The sequence below is a fragment of the Bubalus kerabau genome, chromosome 11 (assembly GCF_029407905.1).
Source record: "Bubalus kerabau isolate K-KA32 ecotype Philippines breed swamp buffalo chromosome 11, PCC_UOA_SB_1v2, whole genome shotgun sequence".
In the NCBI taxonomy this organism is placed as follows: domain Eukaryota; kingdom Metazoa; phylum Chordata; class Mammalia; order Artiodactyla; family Bovidae; genus Bubalus; species Bubalus kerabau.
This window is the reverse complement of record NC_073634.1, coordinates 101,792,705-101,812,260: the sequence shown is the minus strand read 5'-3', so window position 1 is coordinate 101,812,260 and position 19,556 is coordinate 101,792,705. Positions and strand designations below refer to the sequence as shown.

Below are 19,556 nucleotides of genomic sequence, written 5' to 3'. Positions count from 1 at the left end.
GGGTGTGGTCTCTGGAGATGGTATCTTCAGCCAGGGGGGCTTGGGACTGCATCTCCCCTCCCTTATCCGGCAGCACAGCCTTTTAAGGGGGTGACCCTCTGACCTCTATACTGTTTCCCCTCACCCTCCAGCTCCAAGCCCCTGGGGCAGGAGCTTAAGGCAGGAGGGGTCCTGAGGCCTCAGGTTTAATGCAGATGTGTTTGTGTGTGTGTGGTGGGGGGGTGGCGCAGGATTGAGCCTTCAAAGATTCTGGGGTCCCCTGGGCACTCTTGGGGATCTCAGTCAAGGTCAGGGGCCTAAGTTAGGTCCATGGGAGTGCAGGGCCGAGATGCGGGTGCCCGGCCCAGGAGGAGGGAGGGGGCGATGGGCAAAGGGTTCAGTCGAGGGAGCAGGCGGGGCACTGGGAGTCCAGGATGCAGGATGGGGGTGGGAGGGCGAGGGGTCCTGCCGGTGCGGGGAAGGGGGGCGGCCCCCGGGGAGGGGCACGCTATGTCTTTAAGAGCTGCCTGAGCGCAGGTTGCAGCTGCCTGGCCAGCCCGAGAGACAGCGGAGATTCATTACCCGCCGACACAATGACCATTGATGGCCCCGTGGCGTTATTCAAATCCAGTACCAATTGCAGCCGAGCCCCTTTCTCCGCGCCAGGCCCGTATTGTTGGAGCGGCCCACTAAAAGCCCGCCCCGGCCCCGAGCCGCCAGAGGCGCCCGCTCGGGCTCAGCCCTGCGCCTCGCCAGCCCGCCGGCTCCCAGCCCGGCTCCCCGGGCGCTGCAGGTGACCCGGCGGCGCATTCCAGCGCTCCCCGCCGTCCCAGCCACTGCCGCCGCTGCCACCGCCGGCACCCCGGCCGCGACTCAGCCACAGGGAGGGAAAGCGCCCGAGCCGGTGCGTGCGCGGGGCTGGGCGGGGGCGGGAGACCCAACGGTGCAGCAGCCAGGACCCCGGGTTCGGAAACGCGACCCCGCCTCGGGCCCCCGTTTTCCGGATTCCCAGCGAACCCGGGGAGCCCAGGCTGGGGGCGGGGAGAGGGGAGTCGGGGTTCCCCAGGCCTGACACAGGAGGCTCCCCCGACCTGGGGCGGCGCAGAGACCCAGCGCGGGCTACTCTAGGGACCCCAGGCCGCGATCGAAGGAGACGCACGCCGGGGGCGACGGGTATCCCCACGCAGGGTCGGGATCCGCGTGCTTGCTCGTCCACCTTACCGCGGGATGGGCCGCGATCGCCGAGCGTCTGCGAGGTCCGCGCAGCTCCGGAGATCTGGTCCGGTGCTTTACAGGAGCGAAGCGGAACCCCGCAGGAGACCGGGGCCCTGAACTCAGGAGCTTCGCCACTGATTGTCCAAACGCAATTCTTGTACGAGTCTGCGGCCAACCGAGAATTGTGGCTGGACATCTGTGGCTGAGCTCTGGGAGCGACAGGGGCGGGAGCCGCAGGGAACCGAGCTCTGCGCAGGCAAGACCCTTCGGGTGGCGGCTGGCTGGCCCCAGCGCGAGCATCGCGGCCCCGGCCGGGAGCGCAAAGGAGGGACGCCGGTCCCTGTCACCAGCGCCGCCATCCTCCTCTCTTCGTCGTCGTCGTCGTCGTCCTCCTCCTCCTCTGCGGGTGACCAGTCCTGGCTGGCGGGGTCCTCCAGCCGACAGCGTCGTCTCCCCCCTTTTTCAAATTTCGGCCGGGAACGAAGCTGGCATGCCACGGCGGGGCCCAATTGTGGTCCGGAGAGCTCGTCCTCGGCCGGAGCCGCAGGAAGTCGGGGGCGAAAGGAGATGCCGGCGGACTGCGCTTGCTAACTCGTTTTGAATTGATTATAACCTAGCTTCCCCTGCCAATACCCCCAAAACAAACCTAAATCGACCCCTAAATCTCCAATAAACCGACCCCTCCCGCCAGCTCCTCCAGAGCTTCCTCCGGCTGCTGCTGGAGTCGGAGAAGCGTCCAGAACGATGCGCTCCAGCCGGGCAATCGCCTCGGCTTGGGAAACAACTTGGAAAACGAATCCTTTTCATTAAAGACAAATCTTCTGAGATAGTGGGGTTTATTTGTTTATTTCCTCAAAAGTGGGTTCAGGAGTTGCCTTGGCAGGGGGGCAGCTGGGTGGTGTTGGGTCTGAGCCCAGGTCATCCATCCCTGACCCTTAAGTGCTCAAGCTGGAAAATGACCCCAAATGCTGTGGAGTGTGGCCCTGGCGAGTTTCAGGGCACCCCTCCTAGCGTGGAGAACCTGCTTTCCCCAGCAGCGTGTCTTCCTGCCCTACTCCTCAGCAGTAATGCACTAATTCGGGTACTGGGGAGGAAGGGCTAGCCCGTTTCTACCCCTCCTCTCCCCAGTGCAAGCAGGAAAGGAATCCTCTCACCCAGTTTCCAGGACTTGGAATGCTGTGGGGAGGGGTGGGGTAGGGAGTGGATAATGGGGCACCGTAAAGCCCAGCGGGGCTGAAGTCCTCCCTTCCAGGTTACAAGAAGCCGGACAGGCTGATCCTTAAAGCGAGGCTGTCCCTTGCCCTGCTGCCTAACATGGAGACCCTGACCTCAGCACCTAGAACGGCTGGTCACACATCCTCTCTCTTGACGGGCACCTGCACCCACGCTGGCCTTCCCTTGCACCCATAACCTCAACATGGCTACCCCCACCCACCCACACACACACCCAGAGGGCCTTCCTCCACCTGCAGCAGCGCCGGAGAGCTCACCAGCCAGGGGGGCATCTGTCCCCAAGGCCTTGAGAATGAGCACAGCCCCCAGCACTGCTAGGACAACTGTTCGACACTTCCGTCTCACTGCAGAGTGAGAGCAGTTCCACCTTAAATTATTAACATTTAATGAAAAGCAATGTTTGGGGCGGGATGATGTTAATGCCCTATTTTTTTTTTTTTTTTTTGAGGTCTCCCTCCAGCAAACAAAGCTTTTTCTCCAGGTCTTGGGAAGTGGGGCTCAGCAGTCTTAACTATGCTTCCTCCATTCCGCGGCTGCTGGCTGCGGCTTGTGGGACAAAGCCTGGCCTCGGACATACGGGTAGGGAAGTGTCCTGGGACCCAGACTGGTCAGCACAGACTGGCCCTGCCACCCCTTCTCCAGATGGCCCAACCATATCATCCCTTCTCAGTGTCTGGATAGTCTGGGTTTCAACTCCTGCTCTTTTTTGGGTGAAGGTCAGTTCTGAAAGCCCTGGGGTGAGGACAGGGAGGGTGGGACCAGCGAAGTGACTGCCAACTGGGGGAATGTGGGGTCCCACCGGTTTCGGTTTCTAAGGATGAAGTTCCAGGCAAGGCCAGTAAACAACTTAGTCTTTTATTTGCCCAAGGCCAGCTGTTGCAGGCATTGAGGCCCCTAGACTTCCAGAAGGGATGGGGGTGGGGGGAGTCACCCTGCCTCCCAGGTGCTGCCTGCCCCATCCTGCTTCCTGCAGGAGATGGGAGAGTAGAGAAAGTGTGCCCTTGCACCATCAAGTATCTCATTTGTGTGTGTGTGTCAGTTGCTCAGTTGTATCCGACTCTTGCAACCCCATGGACTGTAGCCCACCAGGCTCCTCTGTCCAAGGGATTCTCCAGGCAAGAGTACTGGAGAGGGTTGCCATTTCCTTCTCCAGGGGATCTTCCAGACCCAGGGATCGAACCCACATTTCCTGCATTGCAGGTGGATTCTTTACTGTCTGAGCCACCAGGGAAGTCCCCTCAGTTTTCAGATATTATAAAAATTCCATTGTCGTTAGGGAGGAAACTGAGGCACATTGACCCCCCACCCCAGGCCTCTATTTGCCAGTCCAAGGTCTAGCGTACACCCTCCCGCTCTCCATTCCCAGTGGAATGAGCTGCACACAGGCAGCCTTTTGCCGTGTGTGGGGGGGAGGGTTTCAGGAGCCCATCTGGTGGCCTGTGTTGGGGGAGGCTGGCCAGGGTCAAGGGCTGTGGGTGGGGGAGCAGGAGGAGGGGTGTGGTTGGAGGAGCAGCTGCTGTGTGTGTGCGTGGGGAGCAGTCGGTGCTGAATAGGGGACCCCAGCTGGGGTTTCCATAATTATATCAATGGGGGACAGGCAGAGCCCTCTGCTGTCCAGATGGGGAAACTGAGGCGAAGGCTCCTCCTGTCTTTGAGAGGGGAGGGGCCTGCCATCAGCTAGTGAGGTTCATTCCTCTTCCCCAGGAAGGCACCGCAGCCCAGGAGCGGCAGTGCCTTGTCAGCAGTCACTCAGGGAGACACAGGAGGGACAGCAGCTGGGTCACCTGGCCGCACAGACCCCCTCCACTCCGGCCATGCGGAGGGGTACCCTCCCCCACCTCAGCTGCTGGGAGGAGGAGTGCCCGGCTCGGGCGCCTGCCTTCCCCTGCTCACGTGCCCGAGAAAGGCTCATTTTTAGCACCTGGCCTCTTTTCCCTGCCTGGAGGGAGCTCAAGGGACAGAGTAGGGAAGAAAGCAGCCAAGGGGGACAGGAAGATCTGGAAGTAGGGCCCAGGGGATTGTCTGATTCTTCTGTTCTCCCGACCCCAAGGGGGTCCAGGCAGGGAGAGGGGCCCTTAGCCGCCATGCAGCGTGGAGATGAAGAGGACGCTGTCTTGGTCCTGAAGCTGGTAGTCCAGCTCACCCTGGTCCAGAAGAGAGAGAAGAAGACCGTCAAGGGCACTTTTCCAGTTTTTCCCCGGGGTGTTGAGAGGGGAAGTGGGGCATGGGGGCTAGCTGCTTTGAGAGGGGAGGACAGAATCTATCAGAAAGAAGTGGGTACCCTATCTGCTAACTAGCAAACCTCCAGGATAGAGGGCAGCTCACCACTTCCCCAGCAACCCACGCCTTCCTCACTCAGGGTGGGAGGCTTGAGGAGCCGCCGTCTGGACACCAGGTTTGGACAGAGGGTGACCCCGCCACTCTGGGCCTGATGCGAGGGAGGTCCAAGGCTTTCCTACCACAGCGGTGGGTTGGGGAGGGGTTGAGGGAGGGCTGCTCCCCGAGGTACAGACCAGCAGTTCCCAGTCGGCATCGTTAACCAGCACCAGAATCCCTGGCCGCCTGTGGGAAAGATGGTGGTGAGTAGCAGGGTGTGAATGGCAGGAGCTGGCGAGAGCAGGGGCAGAAGCTTAGATGTTTGGGCTGCAGAGTCTAAGGGGTGGAGGGGCGCCTTTGCTCTGGGGGGTTCCGTCAGAGAACACCCAGGGAGAGGAGGTGACAGGCAAGTCTGAGGGCCAGATGGAACACATGTGAGAACTCCACTGCCACCTCCCAGATCTGGGGCATTGCTTCGCTGAGCATCAGTTTCTTCATCTGAAAATAGGGTAAATCCTAAGTGTCTTCCTCACAAGCTCCCTGGGGAAGATGAAGTAGGATGTCACGTGGGAGCTGCCAGGGAACCACTGGCAGCAGCCTGTCCTTCCAGGGGTCTAAGTTCACTGTCCCAGGCCTCCTGCATGTGCATCCTGGGGAGGAGGCCATCTTGGCTGCTCTGAATCAGGGAAGTCTGCCAGTGGCCCCCGAGCCCCTGACAGCCTGAGAGCCGCCCTCCCTGGAGTAAGGCAGGGTAGGCCGACATCTGGACAGGCACCTTACTTAACCTGGTTCCTGCTGGCAAGGACCCAAAGAGCACTGCTGTCCTTGGGGGTGGCTGCCACAGCTGCTGGACCATGACCTGGGCTCCAGGCTGGATGGCAGCCTGAGCCCCCAGGGCCTGCTGGTGAACCTCTGCTTCCGCAGAGGAACAAGTGCCACAGGTGCCCTGCCCACTTCTGTGAAGTATGAGGATGGCCCTGTTGTAGGGGTAAAGTGACTTCTTGGCACACGGAACCTGGATCCTTTCCCAGGAGGCTGAGCTGGGCCTGAGACAGACACAGAAGCTTTGGGCCAGGTGAGGGGTGTCCTCAAGTGAGCACAAACATGCATGTGTGTGCACATGCGTGCAGTGACCCCCTGTAACCCGAGACCTGCATTGTACGGCCCGGAATCTATGAGGCACACTTCAATTTAAATTACATTCAAGTAAAACTGAACACTTGGTTCCTCAGTCACACTACCAACATTTCGAGGTTTCAATATCCTCAACGCCTAGCAGCCACCACACTGGATAGCACAGAGAGAGAACATTTCCATCACTGGGAGGGCACCGTCTGTCCCAGGCTGTCAAAGGATGAGAGAGACCTTGGGGATCATCTTTTCTCAGTGCTACCTGTACAGAGAGAACCGTTGAGCCCAGAGAAGGGAAGTCACTTGAGCAAGGTTCTTTGGCAAGTTTGTGGCATCCAGAAGGCAGGATCTAAGTTTTTGTGTGTTGTTTTTTGGTAAATTTACCAATCTCCTGACCTGGACTTTTGGGGGAAAAAAAAAACAAACCCAACAGTCCAATGTAGTAACAACAAAACTGAAATAAACTTCCACAGAGTTGGGCAGCAGCAGCCCTTCCTTGGAGGGCTAAGAAGAGGATCGAGGGGAGAGGGCCTGGAGGAGGCGGAGTCTGAACCAGGGCTTCAGACCTCCTTCCCTCAGCCCGCCCTCCTTGGGGAAGGGGAGAAAGGGACTCACACGCTGTCTCCTTGGATGAACAGCTCTGGCCGCTCTTTTAGCAAATTCTTCTTGATCCAGACAAGGAGGCTGCGGATATCCCCTGCAGAGGAAGGCACAGAACAAAACTAACGTCAAATTCAAGTGCTTCTGGCCCTGAGGGCCCTGCCTGGAGCAGGAGGACATGCCCTTGGGGCTCAGAGGGCCTCTTTTAGACCTGGCTGCCATGGCGCCTGGACTTGTGGTTTCCAAGGTGAGGAAATGGAGAGACCAGAGAGGTCTTCTCAGAGGCAGTGGCACCTGGCCTTGCTGAAAGCTGTAAGAAGAGGTAACGGGGACTCAAGGTGGATAGTGGGCGGAACAGTCACGTCCGAAAGGGCAGACACAGACCTCCACTCACGAGGCCTAGGAGATTGTCTGACACTGCCAGGGGCAGGCTTCTCAGAGAGCCTCTCCACCTCTATCTCCCCAGCCAGTCCCAGATGGGGAGCATTCAGCTTTGCTCTGGGAAGGTCTGCATATATTTCCCTTTGTGAGGGAAGAAAAACAATTGCTGAGCTGATAACATCAGTTAATTTCCTCTGGCAGAAGGAGAAGGATCCTTCACCAGCCAGAGATGCTGACAAATCACAGTCCCTCTGCTCCCCACTTTGCAGAGCCCTCTAGGCCAGGGGCGGCTACCAGGGGGAAGCGAGAGGCTAAGGTCAACACAGCCTCTCCTGCTCGGCTGGACACTGAGACCTGCCTCTGTGTGGTTCTGGGGCAGCCACCAAGCTCTGCACCTCATCTGGAGGCTAGAGGCCACATGTCCCCAGGGCCACCTCTCCTTTTCTGGGGGTCAGGGCCCAGGTCACGCACACTATCACCCCTTTGAAGGCTATGGCTCTCAATGATCCACTCCTCAAGCAGAGCATCCCTGAGGCTGCAGGACTTTTCTCTCCCTGAGAGGACAACTAGTCTCTGGGAACCCAGCAGGGGGCTGGAGGTTAGCCATGCGCCTCCTGAGTCAAAGTCTCAGAGGGGACTGCTGTCCTGGGCCTGTGCCAAGACAAAGCTCAGGGGCTAAGATGGAGAAGGGCCCACGCACTGCCTTGGTTTCCCTGACTGGAGGCAGACTCCTAGCATGCAGGCCAGGAAAAGGCTGTGGGTCAGGAAGGGGCCCGGCTCTCCCCAGGCTAGGCCCAGCGCGTGTCACCCACAGCACCAGCCTTGGGCAGGGTTTTAAGGCACTCTTACGGGCCTGCCTGCCACCCCCTCAGGAGGCAGGCAGGCTACACCCTGGATGGCCTGGCTCACTCTGCTCTGTGCCAGCTCCCCTGGATCGTCTGCCAGCAGAGCACAGGGCCATGGGCAGTGGCCACGGGCTAAGACTGCGCCTTTCCATTTTAATTCCTGCTTTTAAACAAAGCCGACTGGAATCCTCAGGGTCCCTGGAGCGGGCAGGGATGGGGCGTGTTGCCTCCAAGTAGCTGTAGTCCATTTCGACTCCTGGCTGGGTTCCTCCCCGAGGCCTGGGTTTCAGAGGTTTCCCCGTGGCCTCCATCTTGGCACTGTCTGGTAGGCCGCCAGCCCATACATCTTGTGGCCGCTCGATAGAGCTGCTGGGGTCTGACACATCCGTCAGCCAGCCCCCGCGGGCGGGGCTCTGACTGTGTGCGTGGTGCTCAGAGGGCCTGGGCAGGGCCTGGCCTGAGGGCCACCAGCTGCACCTCCACAGCCCCCGCCGGCCTGTTCCGAACCAGGACTCCCTGGGTCACCGCCCTGGCTCCCTCTAAGGAAGGACCTGTGCTCTGCTCTCGTAGGCTGAGAGCGGCGGGGAGGACTAATGGTCATGTCGGGGTCATCCCAGTGACGGCAGCGTCATGGTGTCCCCGAGGGCTGGGCCGGGGGGGCGTCTGCTGCGGGTGCTGGCTCATTTATCATGATGCTCCTCTTTGCTGAGGTCATTCCCTCCCTCCTCTGCACCCCCCAGGCCTGCTCACATTCTTGATAGCCTGTTACCATGGTGAGGCCACCGCATCACCACCCGTATTGTTCCCCCATGCCTGGATTTGGGGGTGGGGAGAGGTGGAACTCCCGACTCCCTTCGCAGGCAGCAAGGGCCACTTGGCCTGGCCTGAAACACACCCCCAGGGACATCTTGCTAGGCTTGCTGAGGCCCAGACAATATGCAAATAGCCTCCAAGCCAGATGGTCGGCTTCCAAAGGCGCCCAGGGGAGGAGGAAGGGTTAAGCAGAGTCAGGGGCTGGTGGTGGCTTGGGGATGGCTCTGGGAACCTCACTGTCACCTTCCCTCTCTGCGTCCTCCTGCCTTCCGTGGCTTCCCATGGTGGCTGCCCTCCGGCGATCTCAGGAAATCGCTCGGGAGACAAATATTTACTGAGCAGCTACTATGTGCCAGGTGCCACGGAGATGGCGGAGAACAAGCGGACACAGAGCCTGCCCGTGTGGAGCCTCAGTCTGGCAGGGGAGGTGGACGGTACTTCATTAGTCGTGACAAATGCGCTCTCCTTTGTGTGGGAGCAGAACGAGTTTTTCTGAGGGTGTTCACCTTGAAGCTGCGGCCCCAAGGATGAGTCGGGTGGGATGGGGGAGCAAGCTAGGGCAGAAGGAAGAACATATGGGAAGACCTGAGGCAGGCTGGAATTGGCAGGTTCAAGGTGATAGAACTGAGAAGGCCGGAAGGTCAGCATGAGATGCAGCCAGGGAGGCAGCCTTGGCTGGACTGCGCAGGGCGTGCAGGGGCCTTGAAGAGGGGCTGCTGGGGAAGAGGGCCCCCTCCTCGGGAGCCTGAGCCCTAGCACACAGCATAGAACCTCGCACACAAAACGCCCTGGACACATTTACTGAGCACATGGGTCTGAGTTTGACTGTCATTTCCTAGTTAAACGACCATGGGTAAGGAACTCTCTTCAGCTTCCTTCTTTGTAAAATGGGAATGGTAAAAATGCCTCTGAGGGGTGTTGTGAGGCTCAAATAAGATGATCCATGGAAAGCTCTTGGCACTATGCCTGGCATGGCCATGCTGTAATTCTTCAGTCAGCCAGAGGAAGAACCCTTCAGTTTCCCTTGCTGCCCCCTTTAGATGTTTAGACTCCTCAGAGGCTCCCTGGACAGCCCCAGTGGAAGGACTCATACGCTGAGGGCACGCAGCACCAGGGCAGGGAGATGAGCACAACCCCATGTCGGGTTTCCCGTGCAGAAGGCCTCGGGACCTGGCCTGCCCACTGTGGGAAGAGCAAGTGATGGGACGGGGCTGCTGCTCTCATGGCGGAGTGCTTATGAGTCTGGGTTCTGGAGCTGGAAGGCCCTGGGGTGTGTGCTAGGCGGCCCTGGGTAGAAGTCACTTCGCCTAAGTCTCAGCGCCATCCTCGGACAAGGGAGGGATAATAACCCAGGTCTTGATGCCAGTGGCAGGCCTAGCATGGTGTCAAACAGACAAGACGAATGTCAGTGATTCAGGATTCCTTATCCCGGGGGCTGCCAGAACCTTCCCCTAAAGGCCGCTGGGAAAGGGCACCACGCACACCCCCTAGACCTACAGAGGCTCCCACCAGAATCCCATGCCCCAGTGGATTTGTCCTTGTCTGGGGACAACGACCACCCACTGTGGTGCCCCCCACTCTCAGTGGTGTCAACAGAACTTCCGGTCTCATCTGATGTCTCACAGCCGACCCTCATCCAACCTCTTCTTGCAGGCGTCCAAGGGGAGATTTTCTCCCAGCCTGAAATCTGGCTTCCGGTCCCTCCCACCCACAGAGCCTAGCTGGGCCTAGGGACCACCACGCCAACGGTGCAGACTCGGGAGAGGCGGTCCCCTATGTCTTCTCTCCCCCAGGTTAAGCTGCTCTGGTCCCCACCAAGTCCACCAGGCTCCAGGACAGGACTCTGGGAGTCTACCCCAGGCCTCAGCTGAAAGGGGAGAAAAAAGAGCTGGGATGGGGGGAGAAGAGAAGAGAGGGTAGAGGGAACATCAGAGGGTCCATTTACAAGTGAATGGAGGTAAGAATGGAGCAGTTTGTGGGCTAAACTGGCCTCAGAAGGAGGTTTACAGATGTGCGAGGGGAAGCTCCTCATTGTTTAATTAAGCAGAAAGTGGATCTTTTCAAAAGCAATTTTGCACAGGGACTGGGAGGGGTGAGGGGGAGAGGAGGGTGGTGGGGAGGGGATCAGCAAACAGGCCCCAGAGCGGAGAAAGGAACAGCTGGCCCCAGAGAGGCTGTGAAATGCATGCTAAGCAGTTTAAAGCGCCTGGGAGCGCCCAAGCCACCCCTGCCTCCCGCGCCAGACTCCCTTTAATACAAAGGCGGGGCTGAGAAGCAGGGAAAGGTGAGGCGGAGTCTCCTCCTGGGACCAGGGCAGGTAAGGCCCATGCCGGGACCATCGAGGTTCGGGATTTGCTCCAGGCCCCTGACCAAGCCTGGTCTTCGAGCCTTGAGTTGAAAGGATCCTTGATGCATTAAAAACCAGCTCCCAGTTGCCAGGCCCCAAAGCCGGTGGGTGCCTCCCAAACTCAGCCACTCAAGGCCTGTTCAGTGGAGGTGGCTGTTAAGAACCCTCACCTCCCTGCACAGGCAGCCGCTCACTGGATCAATGCACCCTGCTTCCCAGAACCATGTGCTTAGATCTGGAAGCAACTTTTCCAAACTGCAGGTGTCAAACTGATAACCGACTCGTGTGCGCTCGCACTCGGTCGTGTCCGACTCTGCGACCCTGTGGACAGCAGCCTGCCAGTCTCCTCTGTCCATGGGATTTCCCGGTAAGAATACTGGAGTAGGGTGCCATTTCCTTCTCCAGGGGATCTTCCCAAGCCAGGGACTGAACCCTCGTCTCCTGCACTGGCGGGCAGATTTTTTATCAATGAGCCACCTGGGAAGCCCAATAATGAGCTCAAGACAGACTAAATCGAGTCCAACCTCCCGCTTTACAGGTGGGATAAGAGGCCCGCAGAAGTAACTAATTTGCCAGTGCATGCTGCCAGGGTGCCTGTCTCGCCATCCCGCCCTCTTTGGCCTTTCCCAGCCTCTCATTCCAAGTTGGCCGGGTTGGAAGCTCTCCACTGGCCCAGGACCCAGGGCCCTGGAGTCCCCTTGTTTGTGAGACTTGTCACAATCCATAATCTTATGGCCGCTGTTTTCTCTGCTGGAGTCTCCAAGACCTGCTTGGCCAAGTGGCAGCCCCTGGGCTGGGAAGGCTGCCAGACGGCAGATCTGGGCATGGGCTCGGGGAGGAGTGAGGCTCTCCCCGTGGCACCAGGCCCCTGCCCTCCTGTTGGGCTCTGTGTGCCAGGGTGAGGCCTGGCAGCTGCCAACCAGCTCTGCTGCTGTGATGTGACCCACGCCTCTGGGCACAGCAGGGCCCAAGTGGGAGCCAGAGGTAGAGACCCATGGCCAAGGGCCCAGAACTAAGCACGTGGGCCACTTCCGCTAGCCTCCCGTGCTTCCTTTCATTTCATCCCAGAGAGGAGAGGAGAGCCCCCTACCTGCCCCCGAGGCAGTAGATGAGGGATCCAAAACCTGGGTCTTAGGGACTTCCCTGGTGGTCCGTTGGTTTAAGACTCCATGTTTCCAATGGAGGGGCCTTGGGTTTGATCCTCGGTTGAGGAACTAGGATTCCACATGCCATGCAGTATGGCCAAAAGATAAAAATAAAAACAAACCTAGGCCTTAGCCAGCTTCCCTGCTTGAGTAACTCTGGACAGGTCACTCTCTCTGTGAAGTTTGGTTTCCTTGTCGATAGATAATATCTACTGGGGTCATTATGAAAACTAAGATCAGTAGCTGTTGGAGGCATGAAAGTGTGAAAACTGGAGAATATCCTGCAGGTCTGAGATGTGATGTGATTCGGGGAAGCTCTTGGGATAAATGGTGATGGGATAGTGGCACCCTGCAGGATGGGGTGACCCTAGCATCGGATTCAACCCCAGCTCTGTCAATGACATAAGCACATGGTCAAGGGTAAGACCTTGGACATTTCTGAGTTTGGGTTTCCACTTTTTTTTGGGGGGGTTCCACTTTTTAAAGTGGAAGTAATGATAGTTACCACCTAAGAATCTGTGACAATCACTTGTACCACACACTGGGGTTCTGCCTACCCTGTCAAACTCAACCTGTGCTGAGGACACTGGCCTTCCCTCAGGTCCTTGACCACCACGAGGCCTTCTGCCTGGGGGCTTCACAAGTACCGTCCTCTCTACTTGGAATGGGCCACACGCACCTCTGCTCTCCCTCCAATTTGTTAGGTTGGCTTCCTCCCATTCCTCAGGGCTTTCGCCTCAAAGTCTTCTCTCTCTCTCTCTTTTAGTGCCGTGCAGCATGCGAGATCTCAGTTCCTGGACCAGGGACTGAACCTGGGCCATGGCACTGAATGTTCCGATTCCTAACCACTAGGGCACCAGGGAATTCCCTCAAAGACACTGCTCTAAAGAGGCCTCCCTTGCCACCCTGGTGTCTCACTCAAAGCACCCTTTTGTTCTGATGCCAGTGATGACCACTCGTGCTGTTATACATCTGCGCCTTTACTTCTTCACTGCCTGGCTCCATTTCCGTTCCTCTGTTAGCTCCATTAGCGCAAGAACCATATCAGTTCTGCTTAAGATCAAATTGGCACAAAGGAAAACACGTGTGTGTGTGTGTGTGTGTGTGTGTGTGCGTGTGAGAGAGTGTATGCATGCGCTCAGTTGTGTCCAACTCTTTGTGAACCCCTGGACTGTCCAGGCTCCTCTGTTTACAAAATTTTTCGGGCAAGAATACTGGAGTCGGTTGTCATTTCCTACTCCAGGGTATCTCCGACCCAGGGATTGAACCCACATATCTTGCACCTCCTGCACTGGCAGGCAGATTCTTTACCACTGCGCCACCTGGGAAGCCTGGCACAAAGTAAAACATGTGTGCATGTTCAAAAACACGGGTGCCAACCACAGGAAAGAATAAAGTACTTTCTTCTACGACTGACACTTGGTGAGCGTTCAGTCAATGAATAAATGAAAAGGACTGGAATTATTAAACTTGGGCACCTTCATGCAGAGCAAAAGCAGGAGGAAACAAACCCTAACTTGTGATGTTTTAATAACGTCCTTGATAAGTCTTTAAGGCTGCATCTTTGAGAGGCTTCTGACAGCCCCTTGTTTCCTCCCAAGGCTGCAAAGCCATCTGTCAAACTAAGAAACCATCACCTACATCATCTTGGAACTTCCCCCATCAGGGACACAATTCCACAGTCCTGACGTTTAACCTCAGCCTCATGCCCACACCCAGCTCCACGGGGCAGCACCCTGTACCCTAGCCTCTGAAGGTGGCACAGAGACCCACTCTATGCCACTGCCCTTCAACCCCAAGGGAGGGTCAGAGACAGCCTTGGTAATGGGTGAATCTGGGCAATAACTGATACCTGGCAGATGCATGTCCAGTTCCAGAAGAATCCTGTCAAACCTCACTTGACTTTCTCTACTGCCCACCTCCAGGAACCTCATTCCCCTGGCTCCCCATACAACGGACTTCCTCTTCTTCCCAGAAGTATCTCAGCCCAAGGTGAGATGGGCTGCCACTCCTGAATGTTCTGCTCTTGCTAGGGCTGCAAAGCCCCTCCACAGTGGCAGTGTCCAGCCCCTGCCTCTGGGCTACGCTGCTATTTAGCCAGCTGGACCTCTGGAAATCCTCCTCCCCCTTCCCCCAGTCTGAAGGCAGGGTCTGTCTGCCAGTGCCTGGTACATAGTCTACGGCATGGGAGGTGCTCAGGTGCGTTTGCTAAAGAAAAGACGAACAGGTATTTGAATGAACAAATGGAAAAAACCCTCTGTCTCCCTTAGTTAACCTCTCCCCTCCAACCTCCTTGGCTAGACACTTTTCTCCTCATTGAAATTCATTTAAGTCCATCTGCATTGTTCCATTCTTGACAAAGGTTATCTCCTTTGTGAGGACACCCCTCTGCGGCCATCCAGTGATGGCAGAGATGCCTGGTACGGCTGGCTGACACCTTTTAGCAACCCTGAGAGATAGGGATTACCATCTCCCCCTTTCACAGATAAGAACGCAGAAGCTCAGAAAGGTGAGGTGACCAGCCGAAGGTGCTAAGGGGATTCAAACTCAAGCCTGAATACACAACCTGTGCTTGGAAGGACGCAGCGATGCCATATCTTCCCTACAAAGCTGGCTGACTCTGGCAAGTACGGAGGAGACAACCGGTGATCTCTCTCCCTTCCTCCCCACGGCCCGGGAAATCCTACCCACTCTCACTTGACCAGGCTGAGTGACCTGTGGAGCAGCTGCTGCTCAATGGTGCTCAGAGAGCCCGTACTCACAGGGTTCCTCCTGTCCAGGCAAGGTGACCTGATGCTTCTTCACACCGTCGAACAGGAGCTCCGCACCGCCTCTGCAAAGGAGGGCCAGAGAAAGAGCCTCAGAGACCGAAAGCTGAGGAGGCTGGCACCAGGTGCCCAGGAAATTCACAGACCAACGTTCAGGAACACCTTGGATATCAGCCATCAATTCTCAAATGTGGCTTCTTGATATGGTAAAGCAGGACAGAAATAATGTTTTTTAACATTTAAGTACCCAAATTTTCAGACTCTGCTTTGACTTTTCTGAATCAAGAGGTAGCTTAGCATACAGGGGCAGAGCATAGGCCCTGAGGTGGAGACCAGGCCCCACTCGGGCCTGACTGGCGAGACCCTAGGCATGGGATGACATCTTCTCAAGCCTCAATCTTTCCGTCTGCAAACATGTTGAGGAGCTACCTCACAGCACACCGGAGACCCTGGGTATTTTCCTAGGGCCAGGTGACACTTTGAAATTCCCCTGCCTGTGCCTTGTCCCCACCCCTGCTGCTGGCCTGGTAGGCAAACCAAAGTGCAAGAGAGTGAGAGACCCCCACTGGACTTAGCAATAATCTTGCCCTTTACAAAAACATTCGTCGTCTCATTTCACCTTCATGGAATCCTGGGGAAGGAAGGAGGGAGGCAAATATTATTAACTCCGACCAACAGAGAAGCAAGCTGGGGCCAGGAGAAGTTAAGTGATTTGTCCAAGGCCAGATAGGCAGTGGCTGAACTAGGATTTGAATTCTAACTGGTTTGTGGCAGAAACAACTGACTCCCCAGAAGGTCAGGAAGCCCCTTGAGGGCAGAATCTGGCTCACTTCTAGGTCCCAACACCTGGCTAAGGGAGCCTGGGCCAGCAGAGAGGCTCCGCCAAGTGCAGATGCCAGACTCCTGGTGCGGATACTCGGGCTCTCCCAGCGCCACGCTGCTCCTCCCCCAGCGTCTCGTCTCAGACCTCACGTGGACCTTAACTGGGAAGCCTTAACAGACTTGAGACGGGTGCAATGACTCCCACCCCACCACCCTTCCCCAGTGCCGGAGAACAGAGGTGTCCTGAGACGGTCCACTGGGAGGCAAAGGCAAGGCACGCATTGTCATGGGGGAAACATGGGGCGACTGTCATCCAAACAAGGTCACGCTTTGTTGATGCAGAAATGTGGAGGGGGAGAGGAGGCCCATCTGTGGCCGCGCGCAGGGCCATTTCAGCTGCAAGCCCATACAGAGCCTCCATTTATCCCCTTCCAAGAGCCCCACTCTCTCTTGGGTAGGGGCTGGCACATGCAGCAGCTGGGGTGGGGGAGGGCGACAAGCAAGGGGCGACAGGAGTTGGGGGGTCAGAGGAGTGGGAACTGGAAGCGCTGGCACCCAAGCAAACAACCCAGATTGGCCAAACCTGGTGGTGCCAGGCGCAGAGGCCAGCGCTGTTTTCCCTTCACAAGAGGATAAAGAACCAGTCTGGCTCAGCGACTGACCTGTCACTGCTGGGTTTGCCAGCGCCCAAGGGAGGGGCTGGCATTTCTGTGGTCAGAACACTTGGAGGGTAGGAAGGTGCACTCCCAGCCTCTGAAGTGACTCAGGGAGGCAAGAAGGGGACCAATTTGGTCCCAGAAGAAAACCAAAGCCAAACTCTCGTAGGTCCTACAGGATTTGCGACTCAAACGCAATTAAGGCATCACAACCCAAGATACCTCATCTTTCCTCCGCTTCCCAGCTCTTGGTGGGAGGTGTCTGTTGGTACCAGTGAGTGGTACAGACACTCTTCAAATGGTCTTCACTTTTTGAAGTTTACCTTCATCTTTTTATCTGATATATTTTACTTTTGTTCATTTCCCCTCTACCTATGGGGATGCAAGTTCTGCCTAAAACAGGGCCTGGTACACAGCAGACACTCAAGAAATATTTGCTGAAATGAGTGAACATGCCCATTTCCCCACTTTTTCTCTGACCCTAATGGCATTCCCTTCCTTTGCCAATACCTCCTGGACTCAAGGAAGAGAAAAAGGGAAAAGGAAGAGGGACTCTCCTCTGTGGGCTGCAGTGGCACCACACACACCTGTACCACCTACACTGCATCCTCTGTGACCTGAGAAACGGCTCTGGCAGGACGAGGATGGCAGGCCCGGTCAGTGATAGGCGGGAGAAAGGAAAGCAGCCTTCCAGGGTGTCTACGAGAACCGGTGGGGCTGCAGGGCCACAGCTGCTCACGGGAAAGAGGCAAAGGCCCAGCCCTTTGGAATCTTCAAGGATCAGGGTGGCACTCAGGGACAAAAGGGAGAGCCTGATGGGCAAACCGGTTTCTCTGCAAATCTACTTAAGTTCAGGGTAAAGGGTGAAGGAAGTGGGCTAAGAGACAGAAAGTTAAAGAAAGGCCAAGGGGAGAAACAGGCACTGACAGAGACAAAGAGAGAAGGACTCTGGGTTTAGCCTACATATTGGGCATTCCTGCTTCCCAAGAAGCTGCAGTTCTCATGGGACCCTGTGGCAGTGGGTGGTGGGAACCCTGTCTTGCCTTGCTGGTGTTCACTATTGCTCTTGGGGTAAGGGAGACCGAGATGGTGGAGCCAGAAAACAGGAACTCCAGCACGTCTGTAAGCCCTGGAGGGCAAGGACCACGTCTTCCTCATATGACTTCCCCACTGCTGCCAGCACAGGACCTGGCAGACAGAAGGCATTTCTGAAGACAAATGCCACGTCTGACTCAGTGAACATGAAAGGTAAATCGGCTGTGGGTGGTGGTGGTGGTTTAGTCACTAAGTCGTGTCTGACACTTTCCGACCCCAAAGACCATAGCCCGCCAGGCTCCTCTGTCCATGGGATTTCCCAGGCAAGAAATACTGGAGTGGGTTGCCATTTCCTTCTCCAAGGGATCTTCCTGACCCAGGGATCAAAACTTCACAGGCGGATTCTTTACCACTGAGCCACCTGGAAAGCCCAAGCCAAGCTAACTGTAGATAAGCCTCAACACTGGTCATCTGTAGCTTATCCGTCTTCAGCTCTGCTGAGGCCTGTCAAAACAGCAGGGACCTCCTGGAACCTGCAGGCTATGGGGGATATAGCTGGGCAAAGGGTCAATAAAGCAAAATAGTCAGGTGGCCAGACTAGCACAGTTCTAATTGGATCCATGGTGCCAGACAATATCATCAATTAAAATGCAGTTAACATTCATGAGACTACCCCCTCGTAAGGGACAGCAACGCTGAACACTGGAGGGCATGGACAAAGTTCTATTTATCTTTGTACCCTCTGTGCCTGGCTCGCTGCCTGGCACATGGTAAGCACTCAATAAATGACTGGTGAATGGACTATGCAATGAAGGGAATCCATGAAAGAAACTGGGGGCATCCAATAGAAGGAAAGGCATTTATAGGCAGAGGTTTCCGATTCCCATCCCAGACTTTCCCTTTCACATAAGCCTTGGCTTGTTTATCTTCACACACACAGACAAATCTAGTCCCAGCTTTTCCACCTGAGTCTAGAAATTATACCGTCCATCTCTTAAGATCTGTTTCTCTGCCTTCTCTCTAAGCTTTGCACTTTTTTCTTTCCCCCCAGCTCTGAAATCACATGAAAAACCTTCTGTAAGAGGTAGAAGAGAATGCCTTGAGGAGATTTCCTCCTTGGTCTGTGTTTCTTTGGTAATTAGCGTGTGTTCCCCCATCCTGCACTTTTTATCTTGAGCATTCTGCAGTGGCAGAGAGGTAAAGAATCTACCTGCCAATGCAGGAGACCCAAGAGTCAGGTTCGATCCCTGGATCAGGAAGATCGCCTTGAGAAGGACGTGGCAACCCAGTCCAGTATTCTTGCCTGGAAAATCCCATGGACAGAGGAGTCTGCTGGGCTGCAGTCTATGTGGTCCCAAAGGGTCGGACACGATTGAGTGACTATGTACACGCACTAACCCTGTACTGTCAGGGTTAGTCTTCACTACTGTGCTACCTAGCCCCATATCCCCACCTGACTTAAAACCTGCAGAAGGCACTCAGTAAGTTTACTAAATGTACCGGAAAGGGTTCAGGTTTAACACCCTCAAATCTTCGGAAAGGTTGGTCTGTCTTGGTCCTAGGAGCTCAAATGCCAGACACACGGGCCTGCTCCAAAATGGAGCTGGCAAACAAGGCCGGAAGGCCTGCGAACAAGTCACACCTTTTGAGTCCCGTAGGGCGCAGGGCATGGAGGAGTGCCAGAAGCATACCTACAACTCCCGGATATGCGCATCTATTCCCGGACATACGGCCTCGTCGCCCAGGGAGACCGAACCTCAAGCTCTCCCAGGCGGATGGCGTAGCTCAGGGAAGTTGCCGGGGGCCTCGGCGATTCGGTGGTGACAGGCCCCAAGGCAGAGGGAGGGGAGTTCCGGGCCCGACGACTTCAATCCATCCCCACGGCGCCCCAGCTCTGTGACTCACCCGAATTCCACCTCCACTGACAAGGGCGCTGCCATGTTGAGGAAGCCGAGCTCACAGGAAACTCCCCTCAACTTCCGGCTCTACCCCCCCGTTTCCGGTTTCCGCGGACGGAAGAGGCGGGGCCGAGGAAACTCTCCTTCTCAGCTATTGGAGGAAGGTTTGGAGCCGGAAGCTGAGGCCGGAGGACCGTGGGCCCTGTTAAGGGGCGTTTTGGTTGGTCGTTCTGTTTCTTTTCGGGACGGCGCTTAAACAGCTAGGGCCGGAAGCGACTGACATCAGCCACAACTCGGCGGAGGAGAGACCTGGCATCTTTGCGCTGTGACCGTGAGCCACGTTCCGGTTTATCTTGCATTAGTTACCATATT

At 56.5% G+C, this 19,556-nt stretch overlaps 1 protein-coding gene across 2 annotated transcripts; it reads right to left on the bottom strand.

Annotated features, from left to right (window-relative positions):
- Window positions 1–3,261: 3,261 nt before the first annotated feature.
- URM1 (ubiquitin related modifier 1) lies at window positions 3,262–19,294 on the bottom strand. 2 transcript variants are annotated; one of them, XM_055541290.1, is made up of 5 exons: window positions 19,192–19,294; window positions 14,768–14,838; window positions 6,490–6,571; window positions 4,941–4,989; window positions 3,262–4,571 (listed from the first exon to the last, which is right to left on the bottom strand). In XM_055541290.1, exons 1-5 carry the CDS (start codon window positions 19,224–19,226, stop codon window positions 4,503–4,505), a joined length of 306 nt encoding a protein of 101 aa, XP_055397265.1. In that variant the 5' UTR covers window positions 19,227–19,294; the 3' UTR covers window positions 3,262–4,502. The 2 variants fall into 2 exon arrangements, with proteins under 2 accessions (XP_055397265.1, XP_055397266.1); XM_055541291.1 differs by lacking the exon at window positions 19,192–19,294 and adding an exon at window positions 18,978–19,185.
- Window positions 19,295–19,556: the final 262 nt, after the last annotated feature.